General features: G+C 46.5%; 2 protein-coding genes across 2 annotated transcripts; one reads left to right on the top strand and one right to left on the bottom strand.

The window, feature by feature from the left end:
- Positions 1-10,623: 10,623 nt before the first annotated feature.
- LOC125556162 (serine carboxypeptidase 1-like) lies at positions 10,624-12,735 on the bottom strand. The gene is made up of 8 exons (XM_048718945.1): positions 12,351-12,735; positions 12,142-12,249; positions 11,785-12,051; positions 11,445-11,710; positions 11,246-11,352; positions 11,074-11,160; positions 10,865-10,970; positions 10,624-10,779 (listed from the first exon to the last, which is right to left on the bottom strand). The coding sequence occupies exons 1-8, from the start codon at positions 12,733-12,735 to the stop codon at positions 10,624-10,626; spliced, it is 1,482 nt and encodes a 493-aa protein (XP_048574902.1).
- Positions 12,736-19,528: 6,793 nt separating this feature from the next.
- On the top strand, positions 19,529-23,260 carry LOC125509565 (uncharacterized). Its single transcript, XM_048674552.2, has 3 exons — positions 19,529-19,837; positions 22,737-22,813; positions 23,001-23,260. Exons 1-2 carry the CDS (start codon positions 19,662-19,664, stop codon positions 22,810-22,812), a joined length of 252 nt encoding a protein of 83 aa, XP_048530509.1. The 5' UTR covers positions 19,529-19,661; the 3' UTR covers position 22,813; positions 23,001-23,260.
- Positions 23,261-25,454: the final 2,194 nt, after the last annotated feature.

Here is a 25,454-nt window from a genome sequence, read left to right as displayed (position 1 = left end):
ATAAGAAGCCCCCACCAGGTTCAAAGTGGTTGGTCACCGGTGATTTTAATCAAATCTACCATGCGCAAGACAAGAATAAAACAAATATCGACCGAAGCTGTATCGTCCGCTTCAAAAATACGCTTAATCTCTGCGAGCTCACACACATCCTTCACGCCCTCTCATCATCCTTATCGGACCACTGCCCTCTCCTCCTTTCAAATGGCAAAGGCCCGCAGAGGTCAAAACCCTTCCGCTTCGAAAACTTTTGGATCAAAATGCCCGGCTTTAAAAAGGTAGTCCAGGGAGCTTGGAACACCAATTCTGGTCACGCTGACCCATACCTCAACCTCTTTCACAAGCTAAAAGAGGCTGGCAAAAAATTAAGGAAATGGAATAGGACAATGTTCGCGCACTCGAAGGTGCAGATTCATATGGCCCTGGAAGTTATTCTTCGCTTGGATGTGGCTCAAGATCTTCGTCCCCTAAGTGCCCGCGAGTGAGATCTTCGAAAGAGACTTAAGAAGAAAGTGGTAGGCTTTGCTGTTCTTGAGCGTGCGCGGAAAAGAAAAAGCTCAAGAATCTCGAACTTGAAAGACGGTGATGCCAACACTCGGTTCTTCCACCTGCGTGTAAACCATAGACGGAGGAAGAACTTCATTCACCGTCTCAGGCACAACAACGGGTGGGTTACTTCTCACGACCACAAGAAATCCATTATACAGAGCCACTTTTCTGAGGTCACGAGACGCGGTCAGCCGCGCACCACCGACATCAACTGGGACACCGTCCCGGTGCCGGCTTGCGATCTAACTGATTTAGGGGCTGCCTTCTTGGTTGAAGAGGTGAAAAAGGTGATTTTTGATCTTCCCAGCGACAAAGCACCGGGACCCGATGGCTACTCTAGGGCCTTCTTCAAGGCGTGCTGGGAGATCATAAAGGATGCTATTTTGCTTGCTGTCAACCACTTCTCCAATCTGCACTCCACGAACTTAAACTGGCTCAACTCGGCGAACATCACTCTCATCCCAAAGAAAGATGGGGCAGAATGCATTTCGGATTTCCGCCCAATTAGCCTCATCCACGCCATCGCGAAGATCATTGCCAAGATGATGGCTAACCGGCTGGCTCCTCACATGCATGAACTTGTCTCCAACGCCCAGAGTGCCTTCATAAAAAAGAGAAGCATCCATGACAATTTTATATATGTCAGAAACTTGGCAAGAAAGTTTCATCGCAACCGCTCCCCGACGCTCTTGTTCAAACTAGACATCAAAAAGGCGTTTGACTCTGTACGTTGGGACTTCCTCATGGACCTGCTGAAACACCTTGGCTTCCCGGACAGATTTCGCGACTGGGTTTCAGCTTTGCTCTCTACCGCCACTTCGAGGGTGTTGATCAATGGAGTTCTGGGTGATTGCTACCTCTTGAGCATGCATTGGTTTTTCCTTGAAAAGGAAAGGGTGATGTAGCAAAGTAGCATAAATATTTCCCTCAGTTTTTGAGAACCAAGGTATCAATCCAGTAGGATACTACACGCAAGTCCCTAGTACCTGCACCAACAATCAAGAACCTTACAACCAACGTGATAAAGGGGTTGTCAATCCCTTCACGGCCACTTGCAAAAGTGAGATCTGATAAAGATAATAAGATAAACATTTTTGTATTTTTGTTGTATAGATTGGAAAGTAAAGATTGTAAAATAAACAATGATAAAAATAGCTAGTTCATAGAAAAATAATATGATGGAGAATAGGCCCGGGGGCCATAGGTTTCATTAGTGGCTTCTCTCAAGATAGCATATTCTACAGTGGGTGAACAAATTACTGTCGAGCAATTGATAGAAAAGCGCATAGTTATGAGAATATCTAGGCATGATCATGAACATAGGCATCACATCCGTGACAAGTAGACCGAAACGATTCTGCATCTACTACTATTACTTCACACATCGACCGCTATCCAGCATGCATCTAGAGTATTAAGTTCATAAGAACAGAGTAACGCATTAGGCAAGATGACATGATGTAGAGGGATAAACTCAAGCAATATGATATAAACCCCATCTTTTTATTCTTGATGGCAACAATAGAATACGTGCCTTGCTGCCCCTGCTGTCACTGGGAAAGGACACCACAAGATTGAACCCAAAGCTAAGCACTTCTCCCATTGCAAGAAAGATCAATCTAGTAGGCCAAACCAAACTGATAATTCAAAGAGACTTGCAAAGATATTAAATCATGCATATAAGAATTCAGAGAAGAATCAAATATTGTTCATAGATAGTCTTGATCATAAACCCACAATTCATCGGTTCTCGACAAACACACCGCAAAAAGAATTACATCGAATAGATCTCCAAGAGAATCGAGGAGAACTTTGTATTGAGATCCAAAGAGAGAGAAGAAGCCATCTAGCTAATAACTATGGACCCGAAGGTCTGTGGTAAACTACTCACACATCATCGGAGAGGCTATGGTGTTGATGTAGAAGCCCTCCGTGATTGATTCCCCCTCTGACGGAGCGCCGGAAAAGGCCCCAAGATGGGATCTCATGGGTACAGAAGGTTGCGGCGGTGGAAATAGGGTTTCGTGGTGCTCCTGGATGTTTTCAGGGTATATGAGTATATATAGGCGAAAGAAGTAGGTCGGTGGAGCCACGAGGGGCCCACGAGGGTGGGGGCGCGCCTACCCCCCTGGGCGCACCCTCCTACCTCATGGACGCCTCGTTGCTTCCTTGACGTCCACTCCAAGTCTCCTGGATTGCGTTTGTTCCAAAAACGATCCTCGCGAAGGTTTCATTTCGTTTGGATTCCGTTTGATATTCCTTTTTCTGCGAAACACTGAAATAGGCAAAAAACAGCAATTTGCACTGGGTCTTTGGTTAATAGGTTAGTCCCAAAAATAATATAGAAGTGCATAATAAAGCCATTAAACATCCAAAACAGATAATATAATAGCATGGAACAATTAAAAATTATAAATACGTTGGAGACGTATTAGTGATCCCCTGAAGCATGGATGTGGCCTTCGCCAAGGGGACCCATTGTCCCCTCTTCTCTTTGTCCTGGCTATCGATCCGCTCCGCCACCTCCTTTGCAAGGCCACGGTCCAAGGGCACCTACACCCTCTTTGTGGTAGATCATCACCCGTCCGGGCCTCGCTCTACGCCGATGATGCCGCCATCTTTGTGAAGCCCATTAAGGAAGACGTCCAATTCCTTGCTGCTACTCTGGCCTCTTTCGGAGCGGTGTCTGGCCTTGTCACTAATTGTGCCAAAAGTTTGGTTGCTCCCATCCGATGTGACAACATCAACCTTGACGATGTTCTTCATGCTTTTCCGATAGTGCGCACCTCATTCCCGATGCGCTACCTTGGACTTCCCTTATCCGTCAAGCGCCTCAAGCGAATCCACTTCCAGTATCTTGAGAATAAAATTGCAGGCAAGCTCCCTCCCTGGCAGGGAAGACATGTGGCCTCTGCTGGCCGTGTGGTCCTTGTAAAGGCTGTCCTTACCGCTATTGCTATCTATCATCTCACGCCTCTCGACATCCTGGTGGAGTTACTCAAGAAAATCGATAGTATTTGCCGTGCATATCTTTGGGCGGGCTCGGATAAGGTATCCGGAGGAAAATTTAAGGTTAACTGGGAGCTCATCTGCAAGCCCAAGGACAAGGGCGGACTCGGAGTGCTTGATCTAGATAAGTTTGCTAAGGCTTTGCGGCTCCGATGGCTATGGTTCGAATGAACTGACAAGAGCAAGCCATGGATTGGCATGGGAACGCCGTGCACGGAGGATGATCGCCACTTCTTTGCGCTGCCACTATGGTCACTGTTGGAAATGGACGAACTGCACAATTTTGAAACTCGTTGTGGCTCAACGGCTTACGCCCCTGTGACATCGTGCCGGACCTCTTTGCCCTCTCTTGCAAGAAGAACTCCTCATTCCAGCAAGCCATGACCAACAATCTTTGGATCACTTATATTGATGGCACCAACGGTCTGTCCCTCGCACATATCAAGCAGTTTTCTGACCTTTGGGAAAGATTATCATCGGTGGCCCTAGTGGAAGAGGTGGAAGATTCGATTATTTGGAAGTTCACTAAGGATGGGATATATTCTGCTTCCTCGGCATACAAGGCTAAATTTGAAGGTCTGACATCCTTTGATCTTGTGCAGACCGTGTGGAGGGTGTGGGCTCCCCCGTGGTGCAATTTTTTTGCTTGACTAGTTCTTTAAAATAGGATCTGGACATGAGACCGCTTGATCCATTGTGGCTGGCCCAACTATGGATTGTGCCCTCTTTGTAAGCATGCACATGAGTCCGCTGCTCACCTACTCTTCCAATGCCGCTTCACATTGCGCATTTGGAACGACATCCTACCGTGGCTTGGAATGCACCACATCTCTACTACTTCATGGTCGGCGAGCGCTTCGGTCAAAGGATGGTGGAACGGTAACCTTCAGATTCGTCTTGGCTCCCCCAAAGCCCTTGCCTCATTGATGATGCTCATCTCATGGGAGATTTGGTCCGAGAGAAACGCTAGAGTCTTCCGCAACGTGGCGGTCCCTTCGGTGGTCATCATTAACAAGATCAAGCATGAGGTGTCGCTCTGGGTTTTGGCGGGTGCCAAGCACTTGGGTATTGTAATGCCGCGAGAGTAGTTTCTCTTTAGTTTGCCGCTTGCGGCTCCTGTCTAAAACCTTCTTCCTTAATCAATGAAATGACAAGTCTTTTGCCTCGTTTAAAATAAACACTTTCTATGAGTCTGTTTTTCTCTTCTTCTTTTTTTCTTTTTGCGGGGGCACTTAGCATGAACCTAACAAAGACAAAATGACCTCACAAAAAAAAGAACAAAAACAAAATGACATATTTGCATTGAAAACAAACCAATGGTCAGCATATACACATTTAATGGATAATGGTAAGTTCACAATACAACGTACAGTATAGTACCCTTGAGTTTTTCCTCACATATTTATTGAAGTTGATAGACTATGTGGCCAAAATGCAATCGAGATACAACAGAGGTCAATAATAACAATGAGAAAGCACTAAACATTGGCCGTTGTAAGATACTACTTGCATTGGTCCTACTCCCTCCATTCAGGTTTATTAGACCCCTCTTATTTTGGGTTAAAGTTTAACCATAGATTTAATAAAACTAAGATCATTTTTTCACAAAAAAACAACTAAGTCTTAGATTAAGTAAAGACGCACGTTCTCTTGCCCCTTCCACAAGTGGGTCCTATGTTAGGGTTCCCTGCCCCCCGTCGGCGCCACCCTTGATCTGCCTCTTGTGGGCTAAGGGTCATGGAGACGCGGTGGATAACGGCCTTGCCGGTGGGAGGGCTCCTGCTTCGTATGTAGGCCTTTTTAAAGTTTATTTAGGGTTTGTGTCCTGTTCAGGAAGACGAGGCAGCGGTGACTCTTCGAAAATGGAATAAGTTTCTCCCCGCCTAGCCCATCCCAGCGGTGCATCTACTATCGTCGGAGAGCATGTCACTGTGTGTCTCCGACGGATCTCGTGAGATTCGGTCGGTGTTTTTCTTCGGTGGATCTGTTTGGTCTGGTCGTCGTTCATCTATGTTTGTGTGTCTACAGGTTGGATTCTTTCAATTTATGCGTATCTTCATCGACGATGATTGTTGTTCTGATGTGCTGGTTCTTTGAGGCCTGAGCACGATGACTTCCTGACTATCTACTACAACAAGGTTTGCTTCTCTTCAGTGATGGAGGGGCGATGACGGCGGCATGCCTTCGGCTCGCTCCAGTGTTTGTAGTCGTCGCTAGGTCGTCTATGAACATGGATGTAATTTTTATTGCTTCTTGTGTTCTTTTGTACTGTCATGATGATTAATGAATAGGTTGAAAGTTTTTCCCCACAAAAAATAAACCTAAAAACTGTAAGTTATATGCCACAAAAATTATATCATTAAAACCTCTTTGAATAAAAATCCAACAACATACTTTTTTAACATATACTTTATATTTTGTTAGTCAAATAAGTGATCAAAATTTAAGAAAAAGACGACAGGGCCCAATAACCCAGACGGAAGTCATATTTGTTAGCAAAGCCGACAAAGTATATTGTGCTCCTACTTGAGGACGGGATAAAAGTATGTGATTTTGGGAACCTTCTAGAAGGTTCCTGGCCGATTTTAGGAACCTTCTTGAACCATTTTTTACCCTTTTTTGTCAATTTGGTTTTTCGTGTTTCCTCTATTTTTTGTTTTTTCAAAAAATCTTAAAAAGTGTTAGTTTTTCAAAAATGTTCAAAATTTAAGATTTTTTGTATTTTAAATAAATGGTAATCGTTATTCAAAACTGTTTGAAAATTCCAAATTTTGCATTGTTAAATTGTTTTCAAAATTTCAAAATATGTTTGGAATCTACAATACTTTTCACAATTTTTAAAAATGTTCAAGATTTTTAAAAACTAAAAAAAATTTAAAAATATTTTTAAAAAAAATTATTCATGTTTGAAAACGAAATATCTTTTTTAATATTTGCTTTAAAAAATTGTTCACCATTCCATTTTAAAAATATTCTGATTTGCCACTACAGTTAATTGTTTACTTTTTGTGCTGCAGATTAGTCACGTACACAACCTGGGCCATCACCTCCAGCCCGGGAGATTTGTTCCTATTATCAACCATAAATGGACCATAGAATGGCATAAATCTAGAATAAACCTGATGTTAGTTCCTCCGAAATCACTAATTGAGAAGTACTTTGTCTTAAAAAAACTAATTGAGAAGTACTCATTGCAAAGATTACTCCTACCTTTCCCAGGTTGCGACAAGTGGCGCGCTATATATGCTTCACTTGTCGCAACCAGGGAGTTTTTTCTTTTTTTTTGATCCGTTTATTCAAAACATTTTCACCGTTGGATTTCTCACGTCGAGATCTTCAAAACTAGATCCCATGTTGATACGTTTTGACGAAAAAAAAAATCACGAAAAAAACTGGACGAAAAAATCAAACTGGGAACATGGGTTTTTTCCCTTTCCGAAAGAGTACGCCCTGCCTCTCGCGAAATCTCAACTGTGCCTCTCACGAAATCTCAACTGTGCCTCTCACGGAACCAAAACCATACCCTCGCAGAAGTAAAAAAAAGCGAAAACACATTTTTTTTGTGTCCGAGGAGCATGGTCGTACCTCTCGCAAAAGCACAACCGTGCCTCTCGCGAAAGTAAAACCGTGCCTCTCGCGGAAGGAAAAGAAAAGGAAACGTGTTTTTCCCGTTTTCGAGAGGCACGGCCGTGCCTCTCGCAGAAGCAAAACCATGCCTCTCGCGGAAGAAAAAAAAGCAGAAAACGCGTTTTTGTCCTTTTTCAAGAGGCACGGCCGTGACTCTCGCAAAAGCAAAACCGTGCCTCTCGCGGAAGCAAAACCGTGACTCTGGCAGAAGAAAAAAACACATTTTTTCGATCCAAAAGCTAAGGAAGACCCAAACGTAAAAAAAACCCGAAAAAACCATTTAAAAAGCAAAAAATGCGTGCGAAAATGAAAATTCGGAGGGAGCGCCCACAGCACGACACGTGGCGGGCGGCTGAGAGTGCGCCAAGTGACGCTGATCGTCGTGAGGCTCCCGAAGAAGCACTCATCAACTAGTTGCTCCCTGGTTCCTCCCGCGCCCCGCGCCCGCCAAGCCCATTTGCCCCTTCTAAGATGTGGCCCAAGCTCCGCCACTGTTCATTGGTAGCACCTCTTACCAGTCAAAATCACTAATTGAAGAGTACTCCTTCCAAAGATCACTCACACCTCCCTGTTATGAAAAGTGGCGCAACGCACCACTTGTCGCAATCTGGTAGTTTTTTCCCTTTTTTCGTAGATATGTTTATTCAAAATGTATTATCTCTTAAACCGTGCATCCAAATCTTTCACCGTTCAATTCTTTACGTTGAGATCTTCAAAATTAAATCCCATGTGGATAGGTTTTCACGGTTTTATTTTTATGGGAAAAACCGGACGATAAAACCGAACCGGAAGCATGTTTTTCCCCCTTTCCGTAAGCCATTTTCGAGAGGCACGCTCACTGAAGAAAAAAATGTAAACACATTTTTTCGTTTTTGAGAGGCGCGGTCGTGTCTCTCGCGGAACAAAAAATATTTCTCCCACGAAAGGGAAGAAAGGAGAAAGTGCGTATTTTTTCTTTTCCGAGAGGCACGGCCGTGCCTTGCACGGAAGCAAAACTGTGCCTCTCGCGAAAGCAAAATCGTGCCTTTCGTGAAAGAGAAAAGGAGAGGAGAAAACGCGTTTTTTCTTTTGTTTTCGAGAGGCAAGCTCTCACGGAAGCAAAACCGTGCCTCTCACGGAAGAAAAAAGAAGTGAAATCGCGTTGCCTCTCGCGGAAGCAAAACCATGCCTCTCATGGAAGCAATACCGCGCCTCTTAAAGAAGCAAAAAAGAAAAGAAAACGCGTTTTATCTGCACAATTTTTTTTGTCGAAAAGCTAAGAAAGACCGTTGAAAAATCGAAAAATTAGAAAAAACCGGAAAACCCCATCTAAAAAGTCGAAAATGTGTGCGAAAAGAAAACTCCGGAGAGAGTGCGCAGAACGCGACACGTGGCAGCGGTTAAGAGCGCGCAAGTCAGCCCACGCAAATGATCGTTATGAGGCTCCCGAAGAAGCGTTCGTCAACTAGTTGCTTTCCTTACCAGTGATGAGTGAACGCTGTTACAGCACCTGTGTAGCGAGTCGGGCTCCAAGTGTGCGTCGCAAGCCTATTTGACGCAAAAGCACGTCAAATAGGAGGTCTCCATGGATACAAAAATAAACATGCAGCTTCTTAACTGGGGCACAATGAAGCTAGCAACCAATAGTTGAGGAATACACAATCCGCAATCCAGAAGTAAGAAAAAACAAAGGGTCCATGAATAGGCGTACATAAACGAGGCCCCTAACTGGTGAGGTACCACATATAAACAGTTCCTCGGTGGTGTTAGTCTTTTTGTTGTATTGCCCACATATCAATCCAAGAAAAAAAAATACTATTATCGCCATCCTAAATTATTTGTTTTAGATTTGTCTAGATACGGATATATGGACAAGTAATTTGGGACATAGAGAGTACAATAATATGAGGGTATGTCCATCCAAGACGGAGACTACATAAGCCGTCTTCTGATCTTACACTTTTGTTTATTGTAATTAGTAGAGATTTATTTCTCCTTATAGAATAAAACCTCTGCGGGCTCTTCACAAAGTCATAAATTTACAAGGTACACCAGTTTTTGTCTATTAGAAATACGAAAAGTGCAATTGTAACCACTCCGAAAAAGGGTTCCCCGCTTTGTATTTCAAAGCAACCAACCGATATATTCAAGGATAGATGCTGGGGCGGAAGCATCACAATCACACCCAAAAGAAACAAAAAAGAAACAACAAGAGAAAAGAATGCCGACAACGGCGGATCGACGGAAACGAAGAAGCTTCACGACCATTGCGCCCACCGAAGATCTCCCACCAAGCTCCAAGGCTCCGAAACACCGGTACCAATCAGCACCTCCAAGAAGGACTACGACGATGATGACACTGCTGCCAAGGGTTTTCCCCGGTACACGACGAGGCAAGAGGAAGGGTCGCCCCCGACGCCCTCCAGGAAGGTCCGACGGCACCCACCGGCGTCGCCGCGTCGGTGTCGGACAGGCCGACAGGGGTTTCCCCTGATCCCAACCTTCACCTCGGGTGCTCCAGAGCCTGCCACCAAACCGATCACCATCTTGCGCCACCATGGTCAAGAAGCCTCCACGCCGTCTCACCACGGCACCACGAAGTGAGGTCTGCACAACAAGGGATAGGAGCTGGGACTAGGGGCCGCAGCACCGTCGGCACGTGGGAGGGCACAACCTTCACCGTCAACAACGGTAGCCGACCGGACACAATAGCAGGAGCATACCAGGCCTGTGGGCCCATAGGCCCAGCCGGGAACTCCATGCCTGTAAAGCTCTTGCCATCACGCTGTAGCAGGCACGCCGTCGGCATCGCCGCCCCCCGTCCGAGCTGCTCCTCCTCCTCACCACGCAGACGACGACGAAGCCACGCCGGGGACCGGCCCGCTAGGACCCAGATGGGGCCGGGAGGGCCCAGATCTGGGTCGGGGACGTGCCGCCGGCCACCGCACGCCACCACGCGGCCCTGCTGCCAAGGGCAGCACCGCCACCGCGCCTACCGCCGCCGGGTCGCCGGGCCGCCGCCCAGCCGAGCATCACCGCCGCCGTCACCAGCCACGGGAAGGAGACGAATGCGCGGGTACAGAAGGGCCCGCCGCCGCCGGGGCACCCGCCGGCGGCGGCGGGGGAGATCTCATGGGGGTGGGGGCCGAGGGAAGGGGAGGGGCGCGCCGCCCCGGCCACCTCCCGAGGAGGCGGCGCAGGGGCGGGAACGGGAGGGGGAGGGGGGAGAGGGGGGCGACCGGGGTTGCACTCGCAAAGTACATCATAAATCATCCAAAAAGAAATCCATGTGTCCACTCAAAAGGGACATGGACCTTTTTCAACTCTAACCAGATACAAGTACATAGTATTATACCAAAATTAAGCAAATAAATCTCTCACAGGAAAATATTAATTAGCTCATAGCAAGTGGCGACTCCATTTTCATGCCGTAGCAAACTAGCAATTGTCTTGGCATATGACTCACTGCTCTTGTGTGTAAGGTGGGAGCATCCCATTCAGGAAGGAGCTCAACATCACCAATGCCCTCTCTGGCTGGAAGGATGGAACCAGATGGCCAGCTCCTCTCACAGATAGGAACGTGAATCCCCCGGCGTATTGCTGGACATAGCCTCCCACCTGCGAGTGTAACCAGCGAAGCCATGAGTTTCAGGGTGACCAGCCATGCATTCAGATGAGTAGTGTTTTTTATTATGGGATTTACCTCCTCCTTTGCTGTCCATGGACGCCATGGAGTGGTCACAGGGAGGCCAAGGTCTTGGATGGAGTACCTCGTCGCCGGTAGCGAGCACACGGAATCAAAATCACCACTGTAGAATGTAGGGAAGTTCATTGGGTGGTGAATTTTGAAAGGTATATAGATGAATAACGCAAAAGGTAAAATGTACTTTTACAGCGGTCGTGATCTGTTACCTGAAAATCCAAACCGGAAGCTTGCTTTCGATCAGCCATTTCACGGTTGGCAGCATGGACATTGGCGCATCTTTCCAGTGCAGGTTTCTGCATGCGCAAAATCACATGAGTTCCGTACGTGTTGGGTGAAAATGGCAAGTGTACATATTAGCTGCAAGTTGAAGGATCTCACTTGCAGGATGACCACTTCGTCGTTCTAGCGTGGAAAGCGCTCTGCACCGCCGGATCATTGAGATACGCCCAGGTAGGGTAAACACTGCACGGATCATACCCAGGCAGCTGCATGCATGCATGTCGTTTTAGCTAGCCATTCAGAACATTGTCATCATGTCATGCCCGGAAAAGTAATTGAAAATGAATTGTCGCCTTACGTAGCCGCTGGGGTAACGTGCTCCGTTGGGCGCGTGGATGCAAACCGGAGCGTATATGTCGTAGTAGTCGATCTGACCTCCGTCGAACGCGTCCCAGGCGCCACTGCACGCCGTGCCGGCGACATTCCCGTCCCACTTTCCGAAGTCGCAGTTCTTGGTGACATTGGCGTACACCTCGTCGGATATCACCTCATGGGTCCAGACGAAGTCGATGGCCCCCTGGATGTTCCTCTTCTCGTCCAGATACGGGTTCCCGACCTTCAATCAAGAGAAAGAAGGGTGGCATAAACTGATTGGGGAGGGCCAAATGTGTGTAACTGTAAATTTCACGTACCATTGCCTTGTAGGTTTACTATGGTTCTGTTGTTGTATGTGTTGTGGAGCAGGATGGTGGCGGCGAGCTCTGGCACATAGTGGCCGGCGAAGCTCTCGCCAGAGATGTAAAAGGCGCGGTCCTTGTACTCCGGGAACCTCTCCAGCCATTTCACCAGGAAGACGTACGCGTCGTCGGCGGTTCTCTCGTCTCCGCTTAGGTCATAGTCCGAAGACGTGTTCGAGTAGGAGAACCCGACGCCAGCGGGCGACTCGAGGAAGATCACGTTAGCCACTGCCATTATTTTTCACAAGCAAAATAAGTTCAGGTCTGTAATTAAGCAGGTCCAAGTGGGGAGGGATTAGAGTTGCCATGGGTACTTACCGTTGTTCCAGGCGTTGATGTTTCTGCTGAGCGTTTTGTTGTCTTCGGCTACGCGGAAGGGGCCGAGCTCCTGCATCGCTCCAAAGCCGAGGGAAGAGCATCCTGGCCCTGTGGATGCGTACATATATCTAGCGTGATCAACCAACAGTATCTATAAATTAACGTGCACCTTACAGCTATGCAGTTGCCAATTAATGCCATGCTCTAACCTCCGTTGAGACACAGGACGAGCGGCTTCTCGGAAGCACCGGAGGGCGATTCGACGAGGTAGTAGAAGAGCGCGCGGCCGTTCTCCTCGTCGACGGTCACGTACCCGCCGTACTGGTCGAAGTCGACGCCCTCCGGCTGCCCGGGCAGCGCCGTGATCTTGTCGGCGGCCTTCATGGAGCTCTGGTCGGAGACAGAGCTCCCTGCGCTCAGGCTGCCGGCAACCCTGTCCGCTATGTTACGCACCCTAAACGTGTCGGTGCTGCTAACACTGCCTCTTCTGGACGAGGTGAACTCTCTCAGCCGCGCCTCCTGCGAGGCACTGGCGTGCAGTGGCAGTGCCGCCACAGAAACGAGGAGCAAGAAGTACAATGAGAGGCTCTTCATCTCTGATGAGAATGATGAGATGGTCGTCTCTAAGATGAGAAATGCCACAGTCGGCATGCATGGTTTATATAGGCGTCGTAGCAGGTAGGAGAAACATGGCAGCTTCGTTTGCATTGCAACAAGGAGCTTTGGATTCATCCCTGTGTTTGTTTCGGGTAAGAACAGTGCAACAAGGCTTGCAGGATTGCAACAAGGTTTGGATTCATCCTTATGTTCTTGTTAATTTCCGCTCAGACAACAATGCGAGGAGGGTCGTCGGCTCGTCGCTGCTTCTTTGCGCCGATGATTTGATTCGTCAAAGCTGTTAGAAGTAATCTTGAGTTAGAGTTGTAATAGGATTACTTGTCCGGCAGGTTGCCGTGTAATTAGATTAGGAAATACTAGTCGGAGAGTTTATGTGTGAGTTCTGGTAGCTAGGAGTCGTACTAGTAGTAGTCCGGCTAGGAGTATTAGTTTAGACGTGTACTAGTCCTTGTAGTATTAGCAGTCCTAGGTCATCTTGGCTGAGTCCGAGTCCGTTTAGGTTGAAGGGTCGGCCGCTGCTGGTGGAGTATATATATTCAGCCGGCTGTGGAGTTTTGTAACATCGTGAGAAAAAGGAGAAATAAAGAAAAAAGAACAAGGCACGACAGGTGCCTTTGGCAAAAGTTTTTTCGTCTGCGTGTTCATCGTGATTTGATGTGATCGATCCTGAGGGCTGAAGTCCAACAATTGATATCAGAGCAAGGTTCAGGAGTCGAGTGCTTGCCCCGGGGTAGCGACCCGACTAGCGCCTCGGGGCGGGCGATATAGTTGCTGGGTGGTGCGGCGACGAGGAAGGGCGGGCGATGAAGTTGCTGGGTGATGCAGCGACGCAGAGGATCAAGCAACCGTCGTTCTATGGAGCGACATGGAAGGAGACGGCAGACTGTCGTCGGGAAGACGGTGGAAAGAGATCGTTGATGGGAGAGGTGGTGCCAGTGTGTGGTGCTGGAGCTCATCAAGATCATCGTCCGGGGGAGTCGGATGAGTCAAGGAGTCGTGCGAGTTTGCACGGTCAGTTGTCGTTGCGTCTGTGAGTCGTCGTCGTGTCCAAGTGCTCGTCTTGGTGATGATTCGTTGGAGTGGATGCAGTGTGCACGGTGTTCCGTGAGTCATGTCCATGTCCTCGTGGAGCGTCCTGGTTGCGGCCAGTGTGGATTCGGTGTGATGCCGAAGGCGGACGATGGTAGGCGAAGCCATCGTAAAGCGAGGAGGTGTGCAAGCAGTGGAGAGTGCATCTATTGCAAGCAAGTACAAGGAGTATGGTGCGGACCGAGTGCAAGGCAGCGGCCAAGCAATGGCGGTGGCACAACATGACAGGGCAAGGAGGTGCGTTGCATGTTTCCAGACGAGTCATACTCAGTGTACGGATATGACGGTTGAAGATCAAGCTTGACGTGTAGTGGGACAGTGATCAGTTAAGTTGAACGACGTGAAGACTGATGATGCGTCCAGTCTTGCATGTTGCACGTGTAGATGCGACCATGTGGGCTGGTAGTCCAGATTGTACGTTGAAGTTTGGATCGACAAGTCGCGAAGCTGCAAGAGTCAAGACGAGAGGAAGCGCAAGGAGATGACATATCAAGATTAGGGGAAGATTGTTAGAAGTAATCTTGAGTTAGAGTTGTAATAGGATTACTTGTCCGGCAGCTTGCCGTGTAATTAGATTAGGAAATACTAGTCAGAGAGTTTATGTGTGAGTTCTGGTAGCTAGGAGTCGTACTAGTAGTAGTCCGGTGAGTATTAGTTTAGACGTGTACTAGTCCTTGTAGTATTAGCAGTCCTAGATCATCTTGGCTGAGTCCAAGTCGGTTTAGGTTGAAGGGTCGGCCGTTGTTGGTGGAGTATATATATTCAGCTGGCTGTGGAGTTTTGTAACATCGTGAGAAAAAGGAGAAATAAAGAAGAAAAAAACACGTCATGTGCCTTTGGCAAAAGTTTTTTTGTCTGTGTGTTCATCATGATTTGATGTGATCGATCTTGAAGACTGAAGTCCAACAAAAACGGCCATGATTAGTTGAGTTGACATATAGCCAGGGTATTGAGGGCGACTTAAGCCGTTGGTTATCCTTGCAGTACTGCGGTGTGTGGGTTTTCAGCAGGTTCTTTATCCGCACCGGCCTTGTTTAGAACGATGATTTGGATGTTAATCAATGACGATTCTTGCGTGTACTATGTGCGCCAAGGTTTATATGTTTTGGTAACATGTAAGAGGAAATTTCCATTTCGAAGTGTGCTAGTGCCAAGTGGAAGTTGGTCATGCAGCAGAATACATTCAGAATTTTATGAAGTTTAGCCTCAAGCTTGGTGTGTGGTGGAAGTAAAACCATACATGAAAAAATATCTTGATACTCATTTAAAAAATTCTAAGGACCATGTTTATCTTGGTACTCATATTAAAATGACCATATGCATTCTTAATTGGTGCAGAGGCCGGGAAGTGAAAATCTCTCTCATTTTTTTGAGTGAGTCTAACTCAACTAGTTGGATGAGTGGATGTACAAACTAAACACCTAGGTTTAAATGCTCATGGAGGCGAATTTAGGTTCCTATTTATTCTCGAGGACCAGACTTTCCTGATACTCACACATTTATTAAGGACTAGACTCGGTGCGTAATCGAGATTAAAAATCCTAGTACTCATACTTAGAAGGCCGCATACATCCATAGTTGGTGCAGAGGTTAGGGAAGTGAAAGTATCCTCCAATAAAATTTTTGTGATTGCATGCATCATCCAGATATAGAGGCAGGGATGTATCCTCCTTTTCAAAAAAAAAGTTTACTCAACTAGCAGGTGTTTCATGCAATTGCACCGAAAATGCCTTTAATCGTCTTTCACATCCAATACTGCTATTCTCGTCATTCGTTTTTCTTTTCACGTGACAAACTTACACAAACACCATGGCAGTATGAAGAACATAAGAAAGCAATAGAAATTACATCGATATCTGTAGTTCGCCTAGCGACGACTACAAGCAATAGAGTAAGCCGAAGACACGCCGCCGTCATTAAATCCGGGTAAATTTTGTTGTAGTAGACAGTCAGAAAATCGTCGTGCTAAGGCCCCAAGAACCAGCACCAGAACAATAATCGTCGCCGGTGAAGAGAAGTGCAAATCGAAAGAATCCAACCTGTAGATACACGAACATGAACGAACGAAGACTGAATCCAACTTGAGGCAGGACGACCAGTAAGAAAATATATTCAAATCATACGGGCCTTCTTGTTCCTTCGATTGAAAATTACACTGAATTAACAATAAAGAAAAGACACTTGCAAAGGCCCTCGGCTTACTAGGCTTTGAAGATCGCAGTAGTCACTCGCCCTTTGAGACGAGATCTAGAAATCGCTGAAGCAGCATTGGTTGGAGTATCACCCAACATGCTCACAGTCCATCATCACTAGTTCATGCGGTTGGAGAAGCCAAAACATGTCGCAGAACAACACAGAAGGAGATGTTATATCCGCCACACCAATAGTTAGTCAATAGATCAACTTGAAAGACGCACCAACTCCCTAGATCTGAAGAGAGTCAATAGATCTCAGAACACAAAAACTCACAAGTCCTCCAAGACGCCAAATCAAACATTGCGAGAGTTGGAGAGACCAGATATACCTTATTCGAACACACCCTCACCGCGACTACCTCGTCGATGTCATGTGAGAACCAAAAAACCTAATAAGAAATAACAAAAGAAGAAGGATGGTTCCGCACTCCTCTTGCTGTCGTCGAGGCTCCCGGACAGGGAAGATGAGTGGGACCAAGGCAACGGCGTGTAGGAAAGCTTTGGCAGCGGCTAGGGTTAGGAACCTTATGCACCACACACAAACCCTTCAACCCCCCCCCCCCCCCCACACACACACACCCCCTCCCCCGAAATTTACCTGCGTGGTACCCACATGCTAATTCTAAATCAACACATTTGCTCAAGTCAGTCTGTATGATGAATCCCGCAAAAAAAACTACCCATAGCTCTACCATTACTCAGCTTTGCCTATAAAAAAACAAGTAGATCGACAGACCAATCCGACTCTCGTACTCGAGCGGTGCGAGCGGAGCGAGCGGCTCCCCTAGGGTTTCCCCGCGCAGCCGCTGGCCCTCCCCCGCTCCCCCCCACCTCCACCCCTCCCTCCCCCCATCCCTCCCATGTGATCCCTGCGTCGCCTCCCCGAGCGGGGCAACCGGGGGCCTCGACCCGACTCCCTTCCGCGCTCCCCTCGCTCCTCCCTCCCCCCGCCACCGCCGACGGTCGCCGCCGGGCCTTGCTCGTGTGGTGCTGCTGGCGGCGGCGGGCCTGTCCTTCCCCGCGCACTAACCCTCCTGCTCGGGCGGTGGTGGCCGGTGGCGGTGCCCTTCGGCCGGCGGCGGTGTGGCAAGGTGGCGGCGATGCTGCATGCCACGATGGCCCTCGACGCGGCGGCACGGCCGTTGGTCGCGGGGCGGCACGGTGGCGCTGTTGGCTGGCAGCGCCCACCGAGCCCAGATCTTGGTCTGGGTTGGGTCGGGCCGGTGGCACGGCGCTCGACGGCGTCGCTTCCTGGTGGCAGTGGCGAGGCGGCGGCGGTATACGGGCGCGATTACTTCGTTGTTCGGCGTGTTGCAGCGTGGTGACAGGGACTGTCTAGGCCCACGTGGGCCTGACCGGGCCATAGGGCCCGGCAAGTCCTTGTCGCCGCGTCCGGTCGGCTTCGCTCTTGCGATGGAGGTTGTTCCCTCCCACCGGTCGAGTAGTGGCCGCTCTCGTGGCCGTTGTCTCCTTTCCCTCTCCAGGCCTCGTGTTGGCAGCTCCAGAAAGACAGCGAGGGTGGTCCGGTAACCGTGGTGGCACATGCTGGTGGGTTGCTGCGTGGGTGGTGCACTTAGAAGTGTCTGGAGTGGTGGTGGTGGTTGTGGATCGGGAGAAATCCATGTCGGCACCGATGCGATGACGCCTGCGGGCGCCGTCGTACCTTCCTGAGGGGCAACGGGTATATCCCTTCCCCACTATCCCTCGCGTACCTGGGAAACCCTAAAACTTGTTCAGGCAACAACGGCGGCATCGTCGCATTCCTTCTTGAAGGTGTTGTTGGTGCGCCGCGCTTCGAGATGCTGGGAGCGTGGTGGTACTTCTTCAGAGGGTGCAGCGGTTGCCGGTCTTCCTTTCTTCATTGATCTGTCGGTGTCGGCATTTATTTCTTTTCTTTCTTCTTGTTTTTCTTTTGGGCTTTTCTGTGCTGCGGCCCCAGCGAGCTGGATGTATCGTGTGTTTGCTTTATAATATAAAGCGGGGGAAACCCTTTATCGTAAAAACAAGTAGATCAGCCTGTAAGAAAATACACAACTAGCTCATTCTGTAAAATAACACAACTAGCTTGTGAAAAGTCTCTTTTTCCCTGGGTTGAATAAACCAAATTCTCTCAAAGGATTGTTGATGCATTCATATGTTTTGAGCTTGATTTTCATGACCATTTTCACAAATCGAGATGTGCCTTCAAGTCTAGGACTTAAATCCAAATGGTTAGGTTAAACAACACCCAGTTCGCTCACACTGGCATGGTTGTATTTCCCACTTACCCCTTGCCGGAGTATGAGACCGACACATCCTTCTTTTGAGGGGGAGTTGTTGTCGACACAACCAGGCAGAAGGTAGAAAGGTAGGGCCTCACTCCCAAGTACGCCTCATATTACATGAGCAGAGACGATGAGCAAAAGGACAAAACTGCAATAAAAAAAGAAGGGATCCCTTCCCTTCTTTGAACACCCCTATGAAATGAGAGTTTTGGTTCGGGGGTATAATATCAAACACTTGAACTTAATTAAACAAGGAATGGTTCATAAAATTTCAAATGGCTTTAAAGGCTATGAGCTTTCCTTGGATAAGGAAGAAATCTCAATTGGGCATGCCCTTACTTTCACATAACACAACCCAACTCGATGTTTAAGAGTTCGAGCGCATCCCAAAAGAACTTTGGAGGTAGCAATCTAAGGCCACACTTCAGAAAATCCATGAACATGATTATCTACTCTCATTTGGGCTTGGGGACAACATGGCCATGCGCCGATCGTCATGGCGTAGCATGTGGTTTAAGCACCACTCCTTTAGTATCCTATCGAGAGCCTCAGTGAGGGTGCACTCGTACCATCCACGTATTCATGCAACACAAAATCGACATCAAGATAAGCCAAAAAGAAAATGTAGGTCGATGTCGACTTCATTGCATGTTTGTCATCTCAGAGTTTGGGTGTGAGCACTATAGTGTCAGGAGTCGTTGCCTCCCAATGAAATTGTCGGGCTTGTGGAGCAAAGTAGAATAAGAAGATTTGTCCACCTCCACCTCGTCTAGGTGGAGGCTCCTCCAGCTTGACCGTTGCACATTGACAAGTTATCATCAGTGCATGATGTCGACGTGATAAATTCGATTTGGGAGAGTAAAGAGGAGTGGCGAAGGAAGAAATTGTTGTCGGCGGCGGGTGTCCGCAACAACTCCTATTATAACAAAATCAATTATTAGGCCTCCAAATAGAATGCTTGTAACAAATGGTAGTTTTTCCTTAAGTAGATGGCGTGGGTTTATCAATCTAGGCCTTTTCACTTTTTTGGGCTATCCTGATTTCCGTAAAATGAGTTGAATTTATCAGGATTTTTTACTATTCCGAGGACTGGCGGTAATTGAATTCAAAAGATAAATTCCTAAATTTCAACACGTGTCTGCCAAACGAGCAGTAAAGGAGCACCGATGCAACCCGTAGCACAAATCGCAAAGCACAAGACGGCACATATCTCGTAGACCGGGTTCACGATATTCTCTTGCTCACCCTGCGCTCAATCTCGTCACGCCCAAACCCCATCAATCCCTTCTTCCTCCCGAGCAGCCTCCTCGCCGACGAAAGGGGCGGAGAACTTTCGAGAAGGTCGGGAAGAAGGATGGGCGAGTTCGACGATTACTGGGCGCGGGCGTACAGGGGCGACCCCGCGGTGCCGCATTCCGACCCGCAGCGGCTCATCTCCACCTGGACCGGCGCCTTCGCCCTCGGCGCCGCCGCCTGCGTCCACCACCACGTCACCGGCCTCGCCTCCAACCTCAAGTCCCTCCCCCACAGGCATGCCTTTCTATCTAGTACTACCTATCACCAACCGCCCTTCACGCTTAGGTTTATATGAATTTTTGTCTTCTTGATTGAGATTGATTGGCATCATCTATCTATATATCTAGAGCTGCAGTGAATTACCTACCCATCTTACTGGATTTAGAAGTACCAGGTTATGGGAATTCTGTTTTTAAGATTGCTGTTTGAACAGTGTTAATGCTCCGTTGATGTAACCTACTGTGCTGGCGGCCTCCAGATTGGATAGATGATATATATGTTCTTGAAGGTGCCTTTATAATCGACCAATATGTGCCTTGAAAGATTATCTGAATTGTGAAAGTATTAGTCGACCTGGTCGTCAGCGCACGCCCTATTTGCGGTCGTCCTGGTTGTATCAACAGATACCATATCTCCATTGGATGTGCTTTGCTTGGGACTAGGAGGTCTTTTCCTCGGTCAAACGTTTCTCCCTGGTTTAGTAAATTGGCATCCCTTAACCTTAGCTTCTTTATGCTGAGCCTAGCCATTCCCCAACTAGTTCTTGCTATCTTTGTCTTCTATAAATACCTGCCCTTCTGGCAGTGTTTAGACTTGGATTACTTGGAAACAGGTGTTATAATACGGCATGGACTGGAGTGTCTTATATGGTAAACAAATTGGACAACTAAAATGTTATACTCAACAAGGGTGTATGAATCCAACTCAGATTTTGGGAAGAATTGGGTATATGCTTCAGACAAGATTGTGTGCCTATGCAAGGGTCACATGTGGCATGCCACCATGATATGCTTTTTAACTTAGCATTGCTTATTGTTTTGCTAGGTTGTCAACTATGTACTTCGTGCTGATCAAACAAAATCTCGGATTTGGCTTCGATTGTCCACATGCTTTCTCTTGCATTTTTAGTGATGTTTGATAGTTAATTTTTATATCACAGACTACCACACAAAGTTTTGTGAAATTTATGTGTATGCATGTTAATAGGATATGACTGGTTTAAACTGCAGATAGTATGGGACCTAATTTTGTACTAGTGTAAAGTAATGGCACAAGAATTGACATAGAGAAATCTTTTTTTGAATAATCTTGTCCTAGTTCCTTATATCCATCCTTTTATGAGGTTAAGGGTGCATAGTTTATTGTCTGATAGTTGTAGTGCAGTCTTGGCCTCTTGGGCTTTTGAACTTGATTTTTTGATAGAAGGACTATATAGAGCGCCCTAGTTTCAGTGTGCGCTGAAATAAATTTATCCAGGAAAGCTGAAGTTGAGCGAGCAACATCGTGCTCATAAATATGTAAGATACCGCTGACAGCTATAGATTTATAGGCCTCCAAGACTTAATTTACAGAATGTGTCTCGTTATCTGTACACTGGATGGAGAAATTAGGAAGATCTGCTGCCAAATTTATTTATGAAGCTGCTATGAACTTTAATTCAGCAGCCGAGTTAAACAAAACCACTATCAATATCAAGTGATTTTTATCCTTTCCATTTAATGCAAGTATAGTTGCTGTATCTAATGCACCTCTCTTCAAAACTTGTGTTATCCTGAGAAACATAAACAATATTATTAGCTCATCCTTATACTCGCTAGTGCATCTGTATTTGTAACAATGGTAAAGATGGTATGCACATACAGGTTAAATACTTACATACCATGAAGAAAATTATTTTACCCTGCAGAGAAGATACTAGTTGTGGTTATTAGTTAATCTATCTTGGTGATGTTCTAAAAGTTCATGCTTGTGGACAAAGTATGTTTGTTGTATCCTCTGGCTAGCCACCTGCCCATTGCATAGGGGCATGCACTATAGTTTGAGTAACCTTCTGTGTTCATGAAGCCTACCTTCTCAAGGTGCATGATCTCCAGCTCCACTACCTGTGATACTTGGCAACCTTAATTATCGACCGCTATCCTGACCCTGATCCACGGAGCTCAAGTGCGTTTGGCACATAGTCCTCAAGTTGTCAGCACCCAGTTCCATTCCGCCTGGGAGAGCTGATCTACCTCCCCTACAGCTTGTTGCACTTCTGGATGAGCTCTCTGTGATGCTGTTGAACTTGCTGAGGCTCAAGAACACCGTCTTGACCTTGCTTCCTAGTGTGATCTTATCCATTGTTTCATCGAATAGGACTGGATGCTCTCTAATCCTATAGCAAGACTCCTTGTGCTACACCATGTGCCCATACACTTGTCTTTGTCTTCAACACTGTCAAGCACCTCCATTCCAGCAAGCCACTTCTATTTTGATGTTTTGACATCAACCTTCTTTATAAACTATTTGCTGCTCTTGGAAAAAGGACTATTATGCAGAACTATTTCATTATGTTAAGTAGTAGTGAGGTTATTCTTGACTGACGGGATTGAACTGCTGAGTATTCAAAGTCTCAATCCAAGAAAACACGAAGGATGGCACCCATTTGTGTTATTGACTAGCAAAAGCTTGTCCGCACCTGGAATTCTGGGATAGGCATGTGTGATTTGCACACTTGAGTTGTACATTCAAGTTGTTATTTATAGGGGGAGGGCAGAGGCCGATCTAAGATGCGGCATTTTGTCAAAATTTCCACAATACATATCTGATGTTTTGCTAGTTGAGCTACCAATTGATTGTCAAAATTGACAAATAAACCTTTTATTTCTAGACAAGTCACTATGCTTGTGAGATCTCCACTATATTTTTGTGGTCTTCATAAAATCTGCCTTTAAAATTATTATGTCTTAGAAAAAGGTTTACTATAACGCACGTTCTGTCCATTCAATTGGGTACGCGGTTTGGTTATTGATTTGGTTGGATTGGCAACAAAGCTAGTGGGTTGAAGGGGATTTTCTTTATATTCCTGGACCTACTATTTCCAAATCCTTTATAACTGTCTGAGTTTAATCATATGATTTGTTGCTCATCTCAGCTGGCAAGACATGACAATGATGCTCGATCAGAAGCGCTGGAAGAAAATTCTTGACAAGAAGCAGCAACAAGCTTAAGGTGAGCTTTCTTTCAAACCATCTTTAGTTTGCTGCATTTTTTAAAACAATTTCCAAGTAACTGTAAGTTAAACCTCTGCCATCCACTCCATTGCCTGCAAATTACTCCCTCTGTAAACTAATATAAGACGTTTTAGTGGTGCCCTTGTCGCCATGTCTTAACTTGTTTAGGGCTCTTGTTCTTGCAGTTCCATAACCTTCACCGCTTGGGCCACAGTTGGAAGAGCTTTCTACCTGGCTGTTGGGCATGGCAGAGGAAGTTCTGCATCAGTTTGGTTTCGTGGATAGAGTTTTCTACCTATTGTTTTTCCTTCATAGTGTTGAAACCTCATTCTAGAAGTTGAACGTGTAAGGGGTTGTATTCATCTGCTGCCGTTGTGATCCACTAGTATTAAACAGCACCTCAGATGACATTGATTTATGGAGAAAGTGGCGTATTTTGGTGATAGCCTGATAGGAAACCTACACTTTGCACGGTGCGTGTGATGCGTGACATGCTGGTCCCTGGAGAGCACTGCAGTTACATGCTCCATCGTTGTGCTGCGTCTCGTGTCACCGCTCCACGTGCCATGCATCGTGCGTACACGACTCTACTGTCCTCGTCCAGGACGAACTAGCAGCTTCTCTCATGCGTGTCCCCTCATCCGCAGTATCGTGGCCGCTTCTCGACACGTAGGCGGACTGTCACGGACACGCGCCACCTCCAGGATCACACGTGTGCAGCTGCATGGGCCGACCCATGCCTTAAAAACAGCTGACGCCGCACCTCTCCTCTCCACCACTAGATAGGAAATGCGGCTGCCGGGTATATCTATATATAACCACCGAAGCATTTCAAGTATAAAAAACCACAAACACAAAAAATCCATATAGAGTGATACTCTTTCATGAGAGACTTGTAAATAAATAATATAACTTCAGGGCAAAAACCTACTTCTCTACCTACTACCGTATTGCAGCCAAAGTTTGATCAAGCCAATAGAAATCTGCCATACAGCAAAAAGATTACAACGTTCCAGAGCAGCTTACTACAGTAATACAGGGGCCAATTCAGCAAAAGGATTACAACTTAATTCAGTCACTGAGCATGTACTGATTGCCAATAAATGTATTACTGGCAATAATTTGATGCTAACCTACATGAGTTACCAATTTTCTACTGAATTAAGTTGGAATTATTTGATGCCAGTATGCACAGCAAAGCAGACATCTAAATCACTTCACAACATCTACAATTATTCCCAAAGATTAACAATGCCTACACCATTATAACTGAATTTTCAGTTTGGACAGTTTTTGTCAAACTAACAGTGTAAACTGAAATTTTGACAACTCTGTTGTAGCAAATGTGAAGTCCCAGATTTTCAGTTTAAACTGTTTTGTCAAACTGAAAATTCCATTGTTGTAGCAACTCTGAAAACAGTCCGAGATTTTTGACAGTGTAAATAGACTTCACAGTCCCAGATTTTTGACAACTCTAAATGGCCTCTCTAAATGGCCATCAAGCAATGAAATTTGGTCAATATGACAAGTGGCATTACTTCACAGTAGTCTGAAGAAGTTTGATTTAACATAGCGCGCGTGCACACACACACACTCAGGGAGGCATTAGTTCACAAGTTACATAGGTTCAGACTTGAAGCATCAAAATGTACTCCTGTAGGTTAGCTGTATGATCCATATGGCAAGGGTGACTTGATGCCATTATGAAGACCTCGCCGTCGGCACCACACAGCCTCCCTGAAGGCACCGTACAAAGAACTTAGCAAGCATAGACCCCTCTCCAGAAGGCAGATTGTAGTATACTGCCTGAATCTAAACATTATTATTTATCTACTGCTATTACATATACCCCCTAGATTAGATATGTATTTTTCTGCACAGAGCATTTCCTTTGATTTTAAAAATCACTGAGGCACATACGGACTAAATTTTTCCAAGTAAAAACAGAGAAGGGCCACCACAAATATCAATTGACCTGGGCAAGTGCTCACAGACCACCATTGGAGCCAGCGTCACCCGGCGAGTCTGGCGACCCGTGAACTTGGAGCTGTTTGTCGGCCATCATAACCTAAACAGGACAGATGGATCCAAGAGCCACCCCAGATGAGTTAAGAAAGGAAAGTGAGCTTTGGGTATAATCGTGTATAGACGCGAAGCAATCCGGTAAGGCAAACCAAAACTCGTGAAAGAAATCGAAACAGAGGATGTACCCACCTTGTGAGAGGAAGAATCAATCACACCAGATCCAGTCCCTTGCAAGCCGAAGACGAGGACGACGCGGCAACCTGAGACCAAAGGCCAACCTTAACCCTAATCAAAATGTATTTCACAAAACCAAGCAGAAAATCAAGAGCCCAACTGATGGACAACCATTTCTCATTTTTGAGACTTCACAACAGTTGGCCACATCGTTAATTCATAAAACGGAAGAAATCTCCTTAACATTTTAGTTCATGACATAATAGAACTACCAGCAAGTTACTGACACTTGACTAATAACTGCACCTTAGAGATATATGATTCCACCATTATATTACAAATAAAATTGAACTCCCTACATGTTATCTGGTGAGCTAAGCCTAGAACATGGAATTGCAACTTTTGCGCACACAAATTGAGAAGAACATAAGATGATGTCT

Source organism: Triticum urartu, chromosome 5A (assembly GCF_056163025.1).
Source record: "Triticum urartu cultivar PI428250 chromosome 5A, HENAU_Tu73, whole genome shotgun sequence".
In the NCBI taxonomy this organism is placed as follows: Eukaryota; Viridiplantae; Streptophyta; class Magnoliopsida; order Poales; family Poaceae; genus Triticum; species Triticum urartu.
The sequence above is the reverse complement of the archived record's forward strand: the minus strand, read 5'-3'. Positions and strand labels throughout refer to the sequence as shown.

What these genes read in the sequence shown, in the direction of transcription:
- LOC125556162 (XM_048718945.1), bottom strand. Translation starts at nt 12,735, where the DNA reads ATGAAGAGCCTCTCATTGTACTTCTTGCTCCTCGTTTCTGTGGCGGCA. An exon ending in CATCAACGCCTGGAACAACG is followed by an intron (nt 12,052 to 12,141) that starts GTAAGTACCCAT and finishes AAATAATGGCAG; the next exon opens with TGGCTAACGTGATCTTCCTC. An exon ending in CATGGACAGCAAAGGAGGAG is followed by an intron (nt 10,780 to 10,864) that starts GTAAATCCCATA and finishes TTACACTCGCAG; the next exon opens with GTGGGAGGCTATGTCCAGCA.
- LOC125509565 (XM_048674552.2), top strand. Translation starts at nt 19,662, where the DNA reads ATGGGCGAGTTCGACGATTACTGGGCGCGGGCGTACAGGGGCGACCCC. An exon ending in CTCAAGTCCCTCCCCCACAG is followed by an intron (nt 19,838 to 22,736) that starts GCATGCCTTTCT and finishes TGCTCATCTCAG; the next exon opens with CTGGCAAGACATGACAATGA.